The sequence below is a fragment of the Lissotriton vulgaris genome, chromosome 6 (assembly GCF_964263255.1).
Source record: "Lissotriton vulgaris chromosome 6, aLisVul1.2, whole genome shotgun sequence".
Taxonomy (NCBI): Eukaryota; Metazoa; Chordata; class Amphibia; order Caudata; family Salamandridae; genus Lissotriton; species Lissotriton vulgaris.
The window spans coordinates 83,599,047-83,613,654 of NC_141694.1; the positions used below are offsets into that span (position 1 = coordinate 83,599,047).

At 47.3% G+C, this 14,608-nt stretch overlaps 1 protein-coding gene across 2 annotated transcripts in view; it reads right to left on the bottom strand.

The window, feature by feature from the left end:
- The window catches only part of LOC147706833 (uncharacterized), a 461,037-nt gene that overhangs the window by 196,670 nt on the left and 249,759 nt on the right, over positions 1–14,608 (bottom strand). For both annotated transcript variants that reach the window (XM_086925970.1, XM_086925971.1), the window contains one exon: positions 10,725–12,008. In XM_086925970.1, coding sequence (XP_086782096.1) covers positions 10,725–12,008 — 1,284 coding nt within the window. The remainder of the gene's footprint in view (positions 1–10,724; positions 12,009–14,608) is intronic.

The window sequence follows — 14,608 nt, forward strand, 5'->3', positions numbered from 1 at the left end:
TGGTAGCTGTGGAGAGCAGCCTTCAGGCATAGTCCAGAAGCAGTGTTAAGCAGCTTGTTTTACCAGAACTAATCATATGGTCTAGGTTAAAGGAAAAAGAACCACCAACTGAAATTATAAAAATAAGTATATTTATTATACACTGTTAGACGGGAACCCGGAGGGTCGGCCAAGCAAGGGGGAGAGGCCTCCTGGCGAGGGCCCTCTCCTTCAATCGTACGGACGAGCAACTACCCCCCCACAGATGGACGCCACACAAAGATAGGTTCTGTACACTTTTATCGGTATTCTTAGGCAGGTTAAACTTGACGATACAGCAGGACCAGGATACGATGATCCCTTCAATTCTAGTCTCTTGGGAAAGGGGGTAGCGGGACAGTCTCAGTACCGGTCCGGTACAGGGGTAGCTGGTGTATAGCTCTCAATCCTCGAGCTGGAGGGTTCGCAAGTAGGGGCCGCGGCAGCGCCAGCAGGCCTATGAAGATGGTTCACAAGAATGGGCCGCGGCAGCGCCAGCAGGCCTTCAAAGATGGTTCACGAGGATGAGCCGCAGCAGCGCCAGCAGGCCTTCCAAGATGGTTCACGAGGATGAGCCGCGGCAGCGCCAGCAGGCCTTCAAAGATGGTTCACGAGGATGAGCCGCGGCAGCGCCAGCAGGCCTTCAAAGAGGGTTCACGAGGATGAGCCGCAGCAGCGCCAGCAGGCCTCCAAGGATGAGTTTGTCTCGGTGTCTCTCGACTCCAGGATACAACTGGATTCCTGCTCTGGAGCTGCCCCAGTTATAGGTCTGGCGCCCTTTGATGTCCGGACCCTCGCACTTGGAGGTCGGGGGGTCTGGGATGAGTGAGTCCAGACACCCAGCAGGGGGGTGGAGCCAGCGCCCAGGGAGGCTGGGGGGTGATCGAAACCTGGCGGAGGGGAGCCATCGACACTCCTTCTTCCATTGATTCGCTAAGTGGTCTCTTTACCCCCTGGGTGGTCGGTGGTGCCTCGATGTCGGGGCTTGGCTGAGGCGGAGGTCGACCCGCGGCCACGCGGCCTGGTCGTGGCGGGTCCAAGATGGTGGCTGGGCCGGAACCGGTGGTTCGGGAAGGAACCCTGGCCAGCCGAGAATGTAGTGGGTATGAGCCGTGGTCCCGTCGGGGAAGAGCTGGGGGTGGACCCGGCGGCTGTAGGCATAGTTCTTGTCCGGGGAACAGGGGTAGCAGTGCTCCGTGACCCGCCATGCGGGGAGGGGTCGGGCCTGCCACGAGGCCTGTCCAACATACACACTCACTAACACATTAGTACATCTCCTACCAGGAGATAAACACAATACACACAATAATTCACAATACACAGAGTGGTCTCCAGGAGGAGACCAAACCATAAACGAAAGAAGTGGAAAGCGAACTGCGACCAAAGTCGGCAATTGGACCAGGAGACTCCGAAGAGCTGGGGACACAAGAAACCACCAGAGTTAAGTACCCACAAGCCCCATGGAGGCTGCGTGCTGAGTGGAAACACAGCTGCATACTCAATGCAAGTCAATGGGAAAGTCGCAGTTGCAGTTTTGACCCTTGCTGGTGAAACCTGTAGAAACCCAGTGGAAGACAGAAGGTTGGAGAGACACCCCACCCAGGATACCCCACAACCAGGATACATACACCGGGGAAGCTGGGTGCATGGGTGCTAAGTGACGTTGTAAACCACCATAGACCACAATGGAGGACTTTAGTTAAGATGCCACTGGAGAAGAATGTTAAAGAGTCCAGTGGAATCCAAGGTTGGATTCTTGAAGTGAAGAACCTGCATGCAGTAGGGACAGAGTCTATGCCCTCAGAGAGGACCAGGGGGCATGGAAGAGCAATGACCACCGATGACAGAAGATGTAGGAGTGATGATGGTTACCATGTCGCTGCAGCTGTGAGGACCAGGCAACGCTGTGGAAGACCAAGAGCCATTCACGTGCTGTCCCACATCTGAAGTAAAAAACCAGGGGATTGGTGTCCGGCGGAAGCACCAACAAGCATTGGCAGCAGCAACTTAAGAGGTAAACTAAAAAGAAGCAACACTGGGACCAGCAAGGACCAAGGGACTCAATCGCAGGAGAGTCATAGAATGCCCGAGCAAGGGGAGCCCACTAAAGCCAAAGAAGACCTTCAAGATGACCCATAGGCCGAAGACACAGGAGTCGCACGCGGACCTCGCACAACTCACCAAAGATGCAGGCCCACAGTGCAGAGGATAAGGTGAGGACAAAGATCTGGCAGGAAGAGATGCTGAAACTTTTTGTAGCCCGAAGATCTCTGGAGGACAGAGCCAACAAGTCTCGGCAACGGCAAGTCGACGCAGTGCACAGGGGTTCTGTCCCAGCGGTGCAGACGAAGGATATTAGCCTCAAACTTGCTGAGAGAACAGGTCAGGCCTCGAGGGAGGTGCAGAACCATCACCTATGTTGCTGAGCCTTTCGGAGTCCGTGGGACGTCGGGAACAGCAGACCGGTCAGTGTGTACAGGGGAGTGACTCTTTTAGTCCAAGATTACTTTGGGTGTCTTTGATGCCCACAGGCCTGGAGAGGAACCTGGATGAAGCACAGGCGACGAAGAAAACTTGAACAGCGAGACCAGAAACAGCAGGAGCCATCCTAGTTCCAAGGCGAAGTCCAATATGTCCAGACGGTCGAAGTGCTTTCGGGTTTGAATCTTGTTCCACAGGTAAGCCCTTAAGTACCCTAGGAAAATGGTTGAAACGATTAGATGGTCCCTCCCAGAGGAGGGGCTGTACAGAGGGGAGTATACTCCAATGTTCTTTGTCCAGTTTTGCACCAGAGCAACAGTCAAGGACTCCCTGAACTGGCTCAAATTGGAATATGTAAGGAGGGCACCAAATGTGCCATTCAAGGCAGTCGGGTGGCGCTGTAAGTGCCCCCACCAAAGCCCAATACACTACGTTCTGTATGGGTGGTGTTCACACCTCCCTGTGACAGGAAACCTATTGCTCTATCTTCCCCTGCTAGAGCTCAGCTCAGCAGGGCAGAATAGTAAGGTCGGCAGAAGCACTAGCTTGGACGGCTGTTACTAGGAGTACTGGTGGATTCCCAGAGGAGCCCCCCAATGCATGGAATCATACCTTAAACACCGGTAATGGTGTTGGGATATGATTCCAACATGTTTGATAACAAACATGCCCAAGTTCGGCACAGCCAATATATATGGTTAGCTATAGCCTAATGGCACATGGCCAATATATGTATGAAAATGGCTGACCGCACTTACAAAGCCTGGAGAATCGACTAGGGGGTGCCATGCTAATGCAGGGGTGCCCTTACACTTAAAATCTAGCACCCTGCCTTCAGGATTGAAAGGCCTGCCTTAGGGGTGACTTAAAAACTATAAGTGCAGTGACCTCAGGTACAAGGAAACTTATATTGGTCTTAAGTGGTGCTCGCACCAACTTGCACAGGCTGTAATGGCAGGCCTGTAGTCACAGTTTGAATGGTCTCTCATGGGTGGCATAATACATGCTGCAGCCCCCAGGAGACCCCTGGTGTACGTATGCCATGGGTACCTTAGTACCATATAATAATACATGGGTACACCAGTAGCCAATTGGGATAATACAAAAGTACTTACTACTGTCAAATTTAGGGAGAAAGCACAGTGACTGGGGTCCTGATTAGCAGGATCCGAGTCAGGCTAGTCATAACACAGAACAGCAGCAAAAACTGGGGGTAACCATGAATACAGATCCTATTTCCTACAGTAACCATGCAAAAAGGGGGAATTTCCTACCATGGGTCTGTAGTTCTTGAGGTGCGTCCGGTCGGCAGAAGGTTTCTTCAGCAGGGGGTTGATCTCTGCGTGCTTCCAGTCTTCCGGGAAAGTTGAGGACTCGATGGAGCAGTTGATGGTGCGGCACAGTTCAGGCGCGATGGAGGTGCCAGCTTTGATGAAGATGTGGTGAGGGCAGGGATCTGGGGGCTCCGGAGTATATGCTCTCCATGTTCCTGAGGGATGTTGTCATAGGTGATGGTAGTCCAGTTGGTTAAGGTCTGCTGGGGGCTGGATCCTTTGGGTGCAGTGGTTGCGGGTGGGGTGGGCGATTCTTGGGTTGCAAAGCTGTTGCAGATCACCTTGATCTTGCGGTGGAAGAAGTTGGTAAGGTTGTCACAGAGGTCTTGGTATGGGGGATGTCTTTCTCTGTGCTGGGTTTGGCGAATTCTCGGACTATGGCGAAGAGTACTTTGCTGTTGTGTGCACTGGCAATGTTGTGTTCCTTGATGGCTGTCGTCTTTGTTGTTCTGATGAGGCAGCGGTGTATGGTGACTGCGGATTTGAAGGCTGTGTAGTTCGTCTTGATCTTGCTGCTCTATCTTTTCTCGAGCGGTCTGCAGATGTGTCTGGACTCTTGGAGGGAGAATCAGCTGGACTTCTTGGAGGGCTGTTTGCCTGAGGGTTTCTTGAAGGGGCCAGTATGATGGCACTGTCGGAGATCCAGCTGTGGAGGTTGCACGCTCCAACCCGAAGACCAACCCACCCAACCCCCTGCAGGACCCCCACCCCCCCGGAACATCCTCGACGACTGGAAGCCAATCTCCACTGAGGACACCATCCGTCTGATGAACTCTATCCACTCAGGATCCCCCACAGACCCATGCCCTCACCACATCTTTAACAAAGCAGACTCCATTATAGCACCGCACCTCCGAGACGTCATCAACTGCTCCTTCAACTCCGCAACCTTCCTGGAAAGCTGGAAACATGCCGAACTCAGCGCCCTCCTGAAGAAACCCACAGCTGACCCCACCGAACTCAAAAACTACCGCCCTATCTCACTTCTTCCATTCCCTGCCAAAGTCATCGAGAAAGCTGTCAACAATCAACTCGCCGCCTTCCTCGAAACCAACAAATCCCTCGACTCCTCACAGTCCGGCTTCCGAGCCAAACACAGCACTGAGACCGCGCTCATTGCTGCAACTGACGACATTCGATCTCTATTGGACAACGGAGACACAGTCGCCCTCATCCTCCTTGACCTCTCCGCAGCCTTCGACACAGTCTGTCATAGCACCCTCCTACAACGCCTCAGAAACGTCAGAATCCAAGGAAAAGCACTGGAATGGATCACTTCGTTCCTCACCGGAAGAACCCAGAGAGTCCGCCTCCCACCATTCAAGTCAGATGCCACTGAAGTCATTTGTGGCGTACCACAATGATCTTCTCTCAGCCCCACCCTCTTCAACGTATACATGAGCCCCCTTGCGACCATCGCTCGCCAACACAACCTCAACATCATCTCCTACGCTGACGACACTCAACTGATCCTCTCACTCACCAATGACCCTAACACCGCCAAAACCAACTTACACGAAGGAATGAAAGAAGTAGCCGAGTGGATGAAGCATAGCCGTCTGAAACTGAACTCCGACAAAACAGAAGTCCTCATCTTAGGCACCTCTCCCTCCGCCTGGGATGACTCTTGGTGGCCAGAGGCCCTTGGAAAGGCACCCATCCCGACAGACCACGCACGGAACCTGGGCGTCATCCTGGACTCCTCACTCTCGATGACCAGACAAGTCAACGCCGTTTCATCATCTTGTTTCAACATTCTTCGCATGCTCAAAAAAACATTTCGCTGGATCCCCACCGAAAGTCGTAAAACGGTCACCCACGCACTGGTCACTAGCCGCCTGGACTACGGAAACACCCTCTACGCCGGTACCACCGCAAAACTCCAGAAAAAATTTCAACGCATCCAGAACGCTTCAGCCAGGCTCATACTAGACATCCCGCGTAAAGAACACATCTCTGGTCATCTGAAAACCCTCCACTGGCTCCCCGTAAATAAGAGGATTACTTTCCGCCTCCTAACCCACGCACACAAAGCACTTTACGAACTTGGACCTGAATGCCTCAACACACGACTGTCCTTCTACACACCCCCCCCCCCGTCAGCTACGATCCTCCAACCAAGCTCTTGCCACTGTACCTCGCATCAACAAAACCACCATGGGAGGCAGATCCTTCTCCTACCTGGCAGCTAAAACTTGGAACTCCCTTCCTACTCACCTTCGCCATACTCAGAACCACCTAGCATTCAGAAAGCAACTTAAAACCTGGATATTCGACAAATAATTCCCCACCCCTCCTCAAGCGCCTTGAGACCCTATGGGTATGTAGCGCGCTATATAAATCTTTTTGACTTGACTTGACTCTGTAAATGTCTGTGGTGGGGGTCTTGCTGAGGGAGGTGGTGAGCTAATCTTCAGTGACTTTGTTCCCGCGAGGATCGCGGTGGCATAAGGTGGGTTTGGTGAAGGAGATGTGGACGCAGTGGTGGTCGGTCCAGTGTAGCTTGGAGGTGTGGCTCAATGAGATGTTGCTGCTTGCAGAGAAGATGGGGTTGAGCATGTCATAGTAATGTCATGACAACTATGACAGCAATGTCATAGTTGTCATTGCTGTACCACAGCCACTGGCTCCCAATACACACACACATGCACATTTTTAACTTCTTACAAACACATTCACGGCACTACACAACTTAAAACCCACCTACCTGAATCTCCTTCCACTAGCCACAACCACCAAGACACCTCCGCTCCACAGGTCTCCTACATGCACACATACACAGGACAGGCGTAATTTTTTTACATCGCTCCTAAAGCACAGGACAGCCTTCCATTCCACATCACAGCCTCTTACTCTCTTTCTGACTACCATAAGTAGCTGAGGACATGGTTTTTCAATTAACCAAGCTCCAATAGACTGGGCTAGGTACACCTATCTACTCAGCAGCAGGATTCCTTCGGAGCTGATAGTACACTTTACAAATACATGTAAAGTAATGTATCTTCCTTCCTGCAGAATCCATGTGTTCACTCCCCTTTTCAGGAGAAACTTTACAAATACATGTAAAGTAATGTATCTTCCTTCCTGCAGAATCCATGTGTTCCCTCCCCTTTTCAGGAGAAACAGTGGATGAAGACACAACCATGTGATTTCTTTGCAGCCGAGATAAGCAATCTGGGGAAGGCTTCGGTGACAACTTCATAGAAGCTGGTGCCACAAACAGTTACAAGACAGATTCCATGAGGCCTGGAACTAAAGGCCTTGAAGATTTGTGATGGAGTCTTGAATATCATGTATTAATAGTAGTAGGTGATGGCATATGAATGTTTGGCAGCTCCCCTAACCAAACTTCATTAAAAGTACTCATGTCATCTACTGGAGGCACTATAGCTGATGGAGAATCCAACAGTATTGGACATTAATCTCCAATTGACGATGAACAATAATGTTGTTTAGAGGTCCTGTGCGAAGACCATCTTCTATGACATCTGTGATGTCTTTAAGTAGATCTAAATCTGCCTTTTGCCAGATCTTCTAGGAGTCCCATATATAGTACATCCCTTTTCTCGTCAGACCCAAGAAGCCACTGGTGAGTTTGGTTCCTGTGACGAAACGGGTGCAGTTGGTGGAACTGGAGAAAAACATATACACCTTTGTGGCTAAGGATTAGCAGATAAGCTGACCACAAGTGCAACATCCCTTGTGGGTGACAATGTCCTGGAATACTTCAAGTTTAAGAGTGTGGCAATGGTCTTCTCTTCAGATGATGGAGCCAATTTGCTGTATGTCTCTGTGACCAAGAAGTAGTGGACGGAGGTTTTGACATTGAATGAGACTGTTTTAGGGTCAACGTTGATGGTGTTAGTCTCTGCAGAGATAGTGGGTTCTTGCTCTATACGTCGATGGAGGTCTAGTGTTTAACATAAAACAGTGGTCTCTACGTCAACTTAAAAAGTCTTGATGATGGAGAAATACCTTGCCTAAATAGCAAGGATGTGGCTGCAGGACCTGTTTTTGATGTCATAGATAACCACGTTGATCGGCAATGGCTGTCAGGTTCCCTTCGTTGTTTAGATTTACCTCTTGGGTGATCTCTAGAGCATGAACAATGTGAAGAGGTTGGTGGCAAATCTCCTTTTTGCCTCTCCTGATGTCCGGAAGTTATCTTCTCACACCTCTCCTGTAGCCTGTGCAGTATGATCCTGTGTCTGTCCTTTAGGGTTTGTCTAAACATTTCTTCGTCTTTTGGAGGATGGTCTTCAGGAACACATACTATGCAGAGGTTAGAAGGATACGTACAAGCTTTTTTCCTTCCACAGGCAGGACACCTAACTAGTAGTAAGAGCATTTTTACTGGAAACAATGGCGAACTCCTTTTATTTATTTATTAGAAACTCTCTCTAGTCCCAAGAGACTTCAAGTGGGGTTAGTTTAAACAGCTTTCAAAAAGGATTTTTTTTAAATATATCCAAAAAGACAGAGGTCAACTATGCAGATCTGATATTCTATTGGGGGAGGACTAGGCCCACAAAAAAGAATACCAAATAAATGTTGAAATGACCTGGTCTAATGGAGATCAGGAAAGAAAAGATCCAAGGAGAATACCCCTCAAAAAGGCAAGAAGAATGGTCCATGATCAAATGCAGTGAAAGCTTAGAGGTTCATTCAGGTAGCCTGCAAGACTCATTTTTTTATATCATGGCACTGATCAGTACCAGAAGCATTATTACACTACATGAGAGGCATCCATATATCCCCATGAGAATGAGTTGATATGAAACATCACCAATGACTAAAATACCTACCTCCATCATTTAGGAAGATCTCTGGGGAGAATGCATTATTGCTGTTTATTTGGCACTTATCACCACTGGGATTGTCTGGAATGTGTCTAAAGGTTTGGGCTATTAAATGGGAATTTGCACAGTTCAAGCCAAAGAAAGTGTGTGGATACCATTAGGCAACAGAGGGATAAAAAAAGGCCAATAGAAGATAAAACGGCAAAAGGACAAGATCTCCCACTGGCCAATGGAAGACACTACTAACCACAAAACAAATATGAATGGGAAAGATGAGCCTTGCTTTCGAAATCCACTTAATAGAGCTACCGGGTTATGGTCATTTTCAGATGAATTCAAAATCAGGGTGGGTAAGTACCACAAGTAAACAAGGAGGACGAGAGCAGTATGAAAGTCAGATGCGGGGCACACATTTTTGTTATGCTGAATGGATTTTCTAAAGCAGTTTTAAAATCAGATGACTTGTCACAAAAAAAGAACCTGCAAGACATGTAAGAGAAAAAGAACCTATGATGCATTGAGCACTAGTAAAAGGCTAGGTCTTGAGTTGCTTTACAGAGGTGCAGAATAGATTATGCATACTCGAGCATAGAATTTGAGGTTGGAGGACAAAGTGAGAAAAATCTTGCACTGATCATTAGGTTGTTAAAACGCGCGATGATTAAGGAGCACAGAGGTCAGGAGAGGGAATACAGCTTCAGATGTTTGTAAAAGCGGTTTGTGCAGAATGCCTGAAGCGATCTTAAAGAGAAATCTAAAGGAGATCATGAAGAGATTTAAAAGATCATAGCCAGAAAAGGTAGACCATGTTCTTCAATTATTGGGGGTTGGGCAACACTGAATTTGCTGGCTCTAGTGATATTGTGGTGCAGTATTTTTTATTCCTTGTAGATTAGCTAAAGAAGCTTTAGTTTTGTCAACATGCACTGCGTTTCCATAGTTGAGCCAGAAGCTCCTTATGGCAGCCAACACAAGGCAGCTTCCTTACATATAAGGCAAGACAATTTCGGTGGCTAAAGATAGTAAAAATTAAGGCTGGAACTAAAAACCCTTTAGAGGTTAATTTCAGAGAAACAAACTTAAAAAACAAACTTCTCATTTGCTTTAATAGCTTAAGACATTCTCCTGTAGACTAGGGCCTTAAAGTCTGCTTCCACTGATCAGCATTCAGTGAATGCATCGAAGAATGATCTGGTTACAAACACAAAACGGCACAAAACAAGCTGAAAAGACTTCAAGCTAAGTGTTGAAAAAATAAGGGGGCAGGCAAACAATCGATCAATCAATCTCCTTAGATATGAGCTGAACTTCCCTTCTTTCAACAAACTCTGTCTGATACTTATCAACGGTCAAAAAAAGGCAACCCGAATAGGAACCTTATAACAACCCAATTTTATTCGGTGGTTCATTAGCCAGATAAAAGCAATATTTCCAACACAACGACTGGTCTTGCAGAAAATACCAATTATTTCTACTAAAAAAGAAAAAAACACAGATACTAGTAAAGTCAGAAGCTATGGTGTGTTTTCCAAAAATGTTATGTATACGCATACGTGCACTAATCCATGGTGATGAAATGGACTAATTATTGTGCGGATGATCACATTGGGTAAGAGCAGTCAGGAAAGCCAACTGCTGAAGTGAGCTTACCCTGTGCTTACCCTATGCTGGGGTTCGTGGAAGCAAAATAAGAATGATACTACAGGCAGCAGAACCAATGATTAACAGGATCGACTAACCGTCCCTATAGGCTTGTATTGTATATGACATTTTATTAAAAACAAAAGGTCTTGGCCAACGCTTGAAAAAATAACAATATGCCAACACATCTACCATCAGATCAGAACATTGTATTGTGTTAGTGGCAGGGAAATTATTTAAACATGCTTTTTCACGGCTACAAATGCTGCATGATATATATATGTATATATACACAAAATACAAAGTAGAGCATTAGAGGCCAGGATGTAAAAAGAAAGCACATTTTAAAGTTATTCAATGCATAAGATTCAAGAGGTCAGCCTTTCCATAACCTCCAAGCACATCTGATATATGCCATTAATCTTTAAATACAAACACAAAGTGGGCTCACCTTCTCTTTCTGAGGCTCCTGGACTGTAGTAGATGGTTCCTTTACGTCAAACTTCAATTGTTGCAAGTCTGTTGGGTTTTCAGCTATTGCATCTTTGCTTAAGGGCTGTGGGGGCTCAGCTATTGGAGTCACTTCAAGATTAGAGTTGTCATTACTCTCAATAGTGGTTGGCACTGAAATTAAATTGGAATGACGCTGTGAACAGTTGCCTCCTTTGTTAGGTGGGTGCTTAGGTGAAATCTGACTGCTGGATTTTATCTGAGTGGAAATCTGGGAAGGCTGGGTCCTTTGCCAACCAGGGGATGTGTTCTGTCCATTCTGCTGCACTGTTGCAGGTGCTGGACCACTGTTCAATGGCTTCTGTCCTTTGGTAGTGTCAGGTGGGGGGGTTGGGATGGGGGCTGTTATGGTCTGAGTAACTACAGTATTTGGGGCTCTATTAGAAACAAGAGTTTCTTGCCCAACTGTTGCATCTTTTATCTGTGCCTTAGATACTGGCTGAAGATCTTTGTCAGATGCCTGGGCAGCTATCACTGGAGATTCTGGAGACCGAGTATCACTCCTACTTCGGCGCAGCTCCCAGGAGTCTGGTTTTCTAGGATCAGAGATGCGGCGATCTGGAGAATGAGAAACTGGCTTTTTGCCATACAGTCGCTCCTGTGTGCGAGCAGTCAGCTGGCCAACTTCACCGACATCCATATCAAGTCCAATTGTCTTGAGCAAATCATGGATCGCTGAAAGTTCTTTGTCTGGTTTTTCTGGAGGAGCGTCAGATCCCTGCGGTGCAGGGGGTTTGTTTGCAGATTCGTCCAAATGACTTGGTGGGTCTTTCTTATATAATGACGAGCTAGGTTTACCATCATCATCGCCATAAAGGAATTTCTCCTCATCTTCAATTCTTTCAAGAATTTGTTGCTTGCTTTGTGGTACCTTGGAATGACGTGTTGCCATATCCAAAATACTTGAGAATCCGTCATCCTGACTGGCTTTCTCGTGGGGAAAGAGAAAGTCAGCACTAAAGGATGTGCTCTGTTCTTTTGCCTCAGACTCCCTCTGATCTTTGATGCCATCTGTGGAGAAAGGACTGTGATCATATAATCCATCTTGAGTTTGTTTCCCCGTTGTGTCACTATTTGCAGCCTTGTTAAAGATTTTGAGTAAAGTTTCAACCTGAGATGAGAAGGAATTGTTGCTAGTTTGTGGGGATGAAGTAGATGTGACAGGAGAAGTTGCAGGAGGAGGTGCAGAAGTCAAGGATGTAGAGCTGCTCACAATGTTTTCATGCTGGAATAAAAAAGAAAAGATATCAAATACACTATGAATTTGCCAAGAAAGCTAAGATGTCATCAAGATAGAATATTCATAGCTGTTCTTATCCATGCAAAGATGAACTAATCTGAATTATGACGTCTGCACTCCAACAGTTAGGTTGTAATCTATTCCAAAGTACCTCTGCCTTGGAAGATAAAATAAGCATTGTATCTCAATCCACAAGTATAGCTGCTTTTTATACAACATCCTGAAGATACCAATAAAGTAGAGATAATACATTTTAATATTTCAAAAACATTGTGCATGACCAGGGAAAAAAGTTCTGCATTATGATGGTATGCCTATCTCCAATTTTTCTAATTTCAAGATAGCTGTCAAGAAGGCTTGCATTACAGTGAAATATAGGCTCCAGCGAATAGGGTAGGACTTAGATAGATACAGCACACTGCAATGTTGAAAGTAAAAGTAAAGAGCACATCTTTACTAACCCTCAAGAGGCAATTAAGTTTATTAAGGACAATGGGAAGTTTGGCTATGTGGTGGAGAGGGCCCATAGGTCGTTGGGGCAGCATCCCCCTCCGGGTGGCCCTCCCAGGCCTTTAATATCCCGCCTCCTGAATTATCGGGACAGGGATGTGGCCTTGCGGATTGCCCGAGAAAAACAACAACTGACTTATGATGGCCCGATATTTACCATTTATCCGGATTTCACTGCTCAGGTGCAGGAGGAGTGCCGAAAGTTTCTGGGAGTGAAGCAAAATCTCAGGAAGGCTCAGATAAGACTACACTCTACATATCCTGCTCGACTACGTATTACACATAAAGGGAAACAGCACTTATTTGTAAACCCGCAACAAGTGGAGGAGTATCTGAAGCACCTCAAGAAGAAAGATCGTCTGCAACGAGATCAGGATGACTCCTACGAATCGATATCTCCGGAGGGGGACTGAAGGAGATGCTGAGACAGACTGCTACAAACAGCGCTAGCTCAGGTGAGAAGTTGGTTGAAGAGAGAACAATTGTTTTTCTATCCCTGGGGGGCTCCTGTGTTAGGCTCCGGCTGATAGACTTCATTTGCGGAAGGTAGGATGGAGACTGGACCTGCCGGTCACCCTCGGACTAGCCCCTACAAGGCATATGTGGTCAACAAACCGAGGGGTCTGGTTTGAGGGGTTACTGTGCCACCTAGAGATGCTACCCATTAGGGCATACCCCATTTTTGTTCTACTGTTATGGGTATTTGGTCCTCCTTTGACCCGAGTAGGGAGAAGAGAGATTTATTCGACTGAATATTCTAAAATGGAGTTGGGTACAGGGGGGAGGTTTTGTTCTTTGTTTGTGTGGGAAGGGGGGGGGGATAGGAGGAGGGGGGGGGGGGAGCTCACAAGAGCCTGGAATGATTGGGATGCTTCAGTGGGAGGGGGAGGTGGATTCAGGGAAGCTTGCGGCATCAATGGCATTGTTCACAATATTGTACTAGTGACTGGAGACTGGACATTTGTTGAAAATTGGAAGTATCTAGAAATGAAGAGGTTATATTTTGGATGTGATGGGCGAAATGTCTGGGAGGGGCAATGATGTAGACTTACGGGTCTTATCCTGGAATGTAAGGGGGCTTAATGACGCCAGGAAGTGTAGGCAAGTTTTGGCCTACCTTGATCGGCAGCAAGTGCAGATAGCGCTTTTACAGGAGACACTTCAATCCGCACTCATGTAATACCTTTGCTGCTAAATGGGCAGGTTTCAGGGCTTTTTCTTCATACTCTTCATACACTCAGGGGGCGGCTGTCTTAATTAAAACCTGGGACCCGTTCGCACATGCGGGTACACTGACTGATCCACAAGGGCAATATGTGATTGTATGGGGGCGGTTGGGAAGGGACTCTGTTACAATTGCCAATTGCTATGCACCTAACGTAGATACACCCGACTTCTTCAAGACGATGTGGGGGAAGATAGTAGATATTGGATCGACACATTCTGTGGGCGGGGGATTTTAATGTTGCATTGGTCCCAGAGCAGGATAGGGCAGGTGCCACGACGCAGTACAACGCTAGGGCCTGTGAAGCGATGGCTGGTATAGTGGTGGAAGGTGGACGGCTGGCGACAACTGCACCCAACGCGCAGGGAAGGGACACATTATACATCGCACATAAGGGCGTGGGCGAGACTGGACTATTTTCTGTTATCCATGGGATTGACTACAGGGGTGAGGGAGGTCAGACATCTCGCTAGGACGTACTCCGATCATTGTCCAGTCAAACTTACACTTGAGATTCCTGGATATAGAAGCCCAAACCAACATGGCGTCTTCAACCAACTGCACTCTTGGACTTAGTATTCAGAACAGAACTGGAGGAGGAAATACGAGACTTACTTCTCCATAACAAAGGTTCAGTAGACAGTGTAGCAGTAATTTGGGAGGCCTTTAAAGTCATCAAACATTTCTAAAAGTCATGGGGTACTGAAAGACATTCAACGTACATTAGCACAGATAGAGAAAGATCTGAAAAGATTGGAAGAGCGTTTGCACAGGGGAGAAAAGGGGAGGATACAGGAGGAGTTTCGATCTAAGATGTCAGCCTATGAAGAGGAGGCTGCAAGGGAGGCCA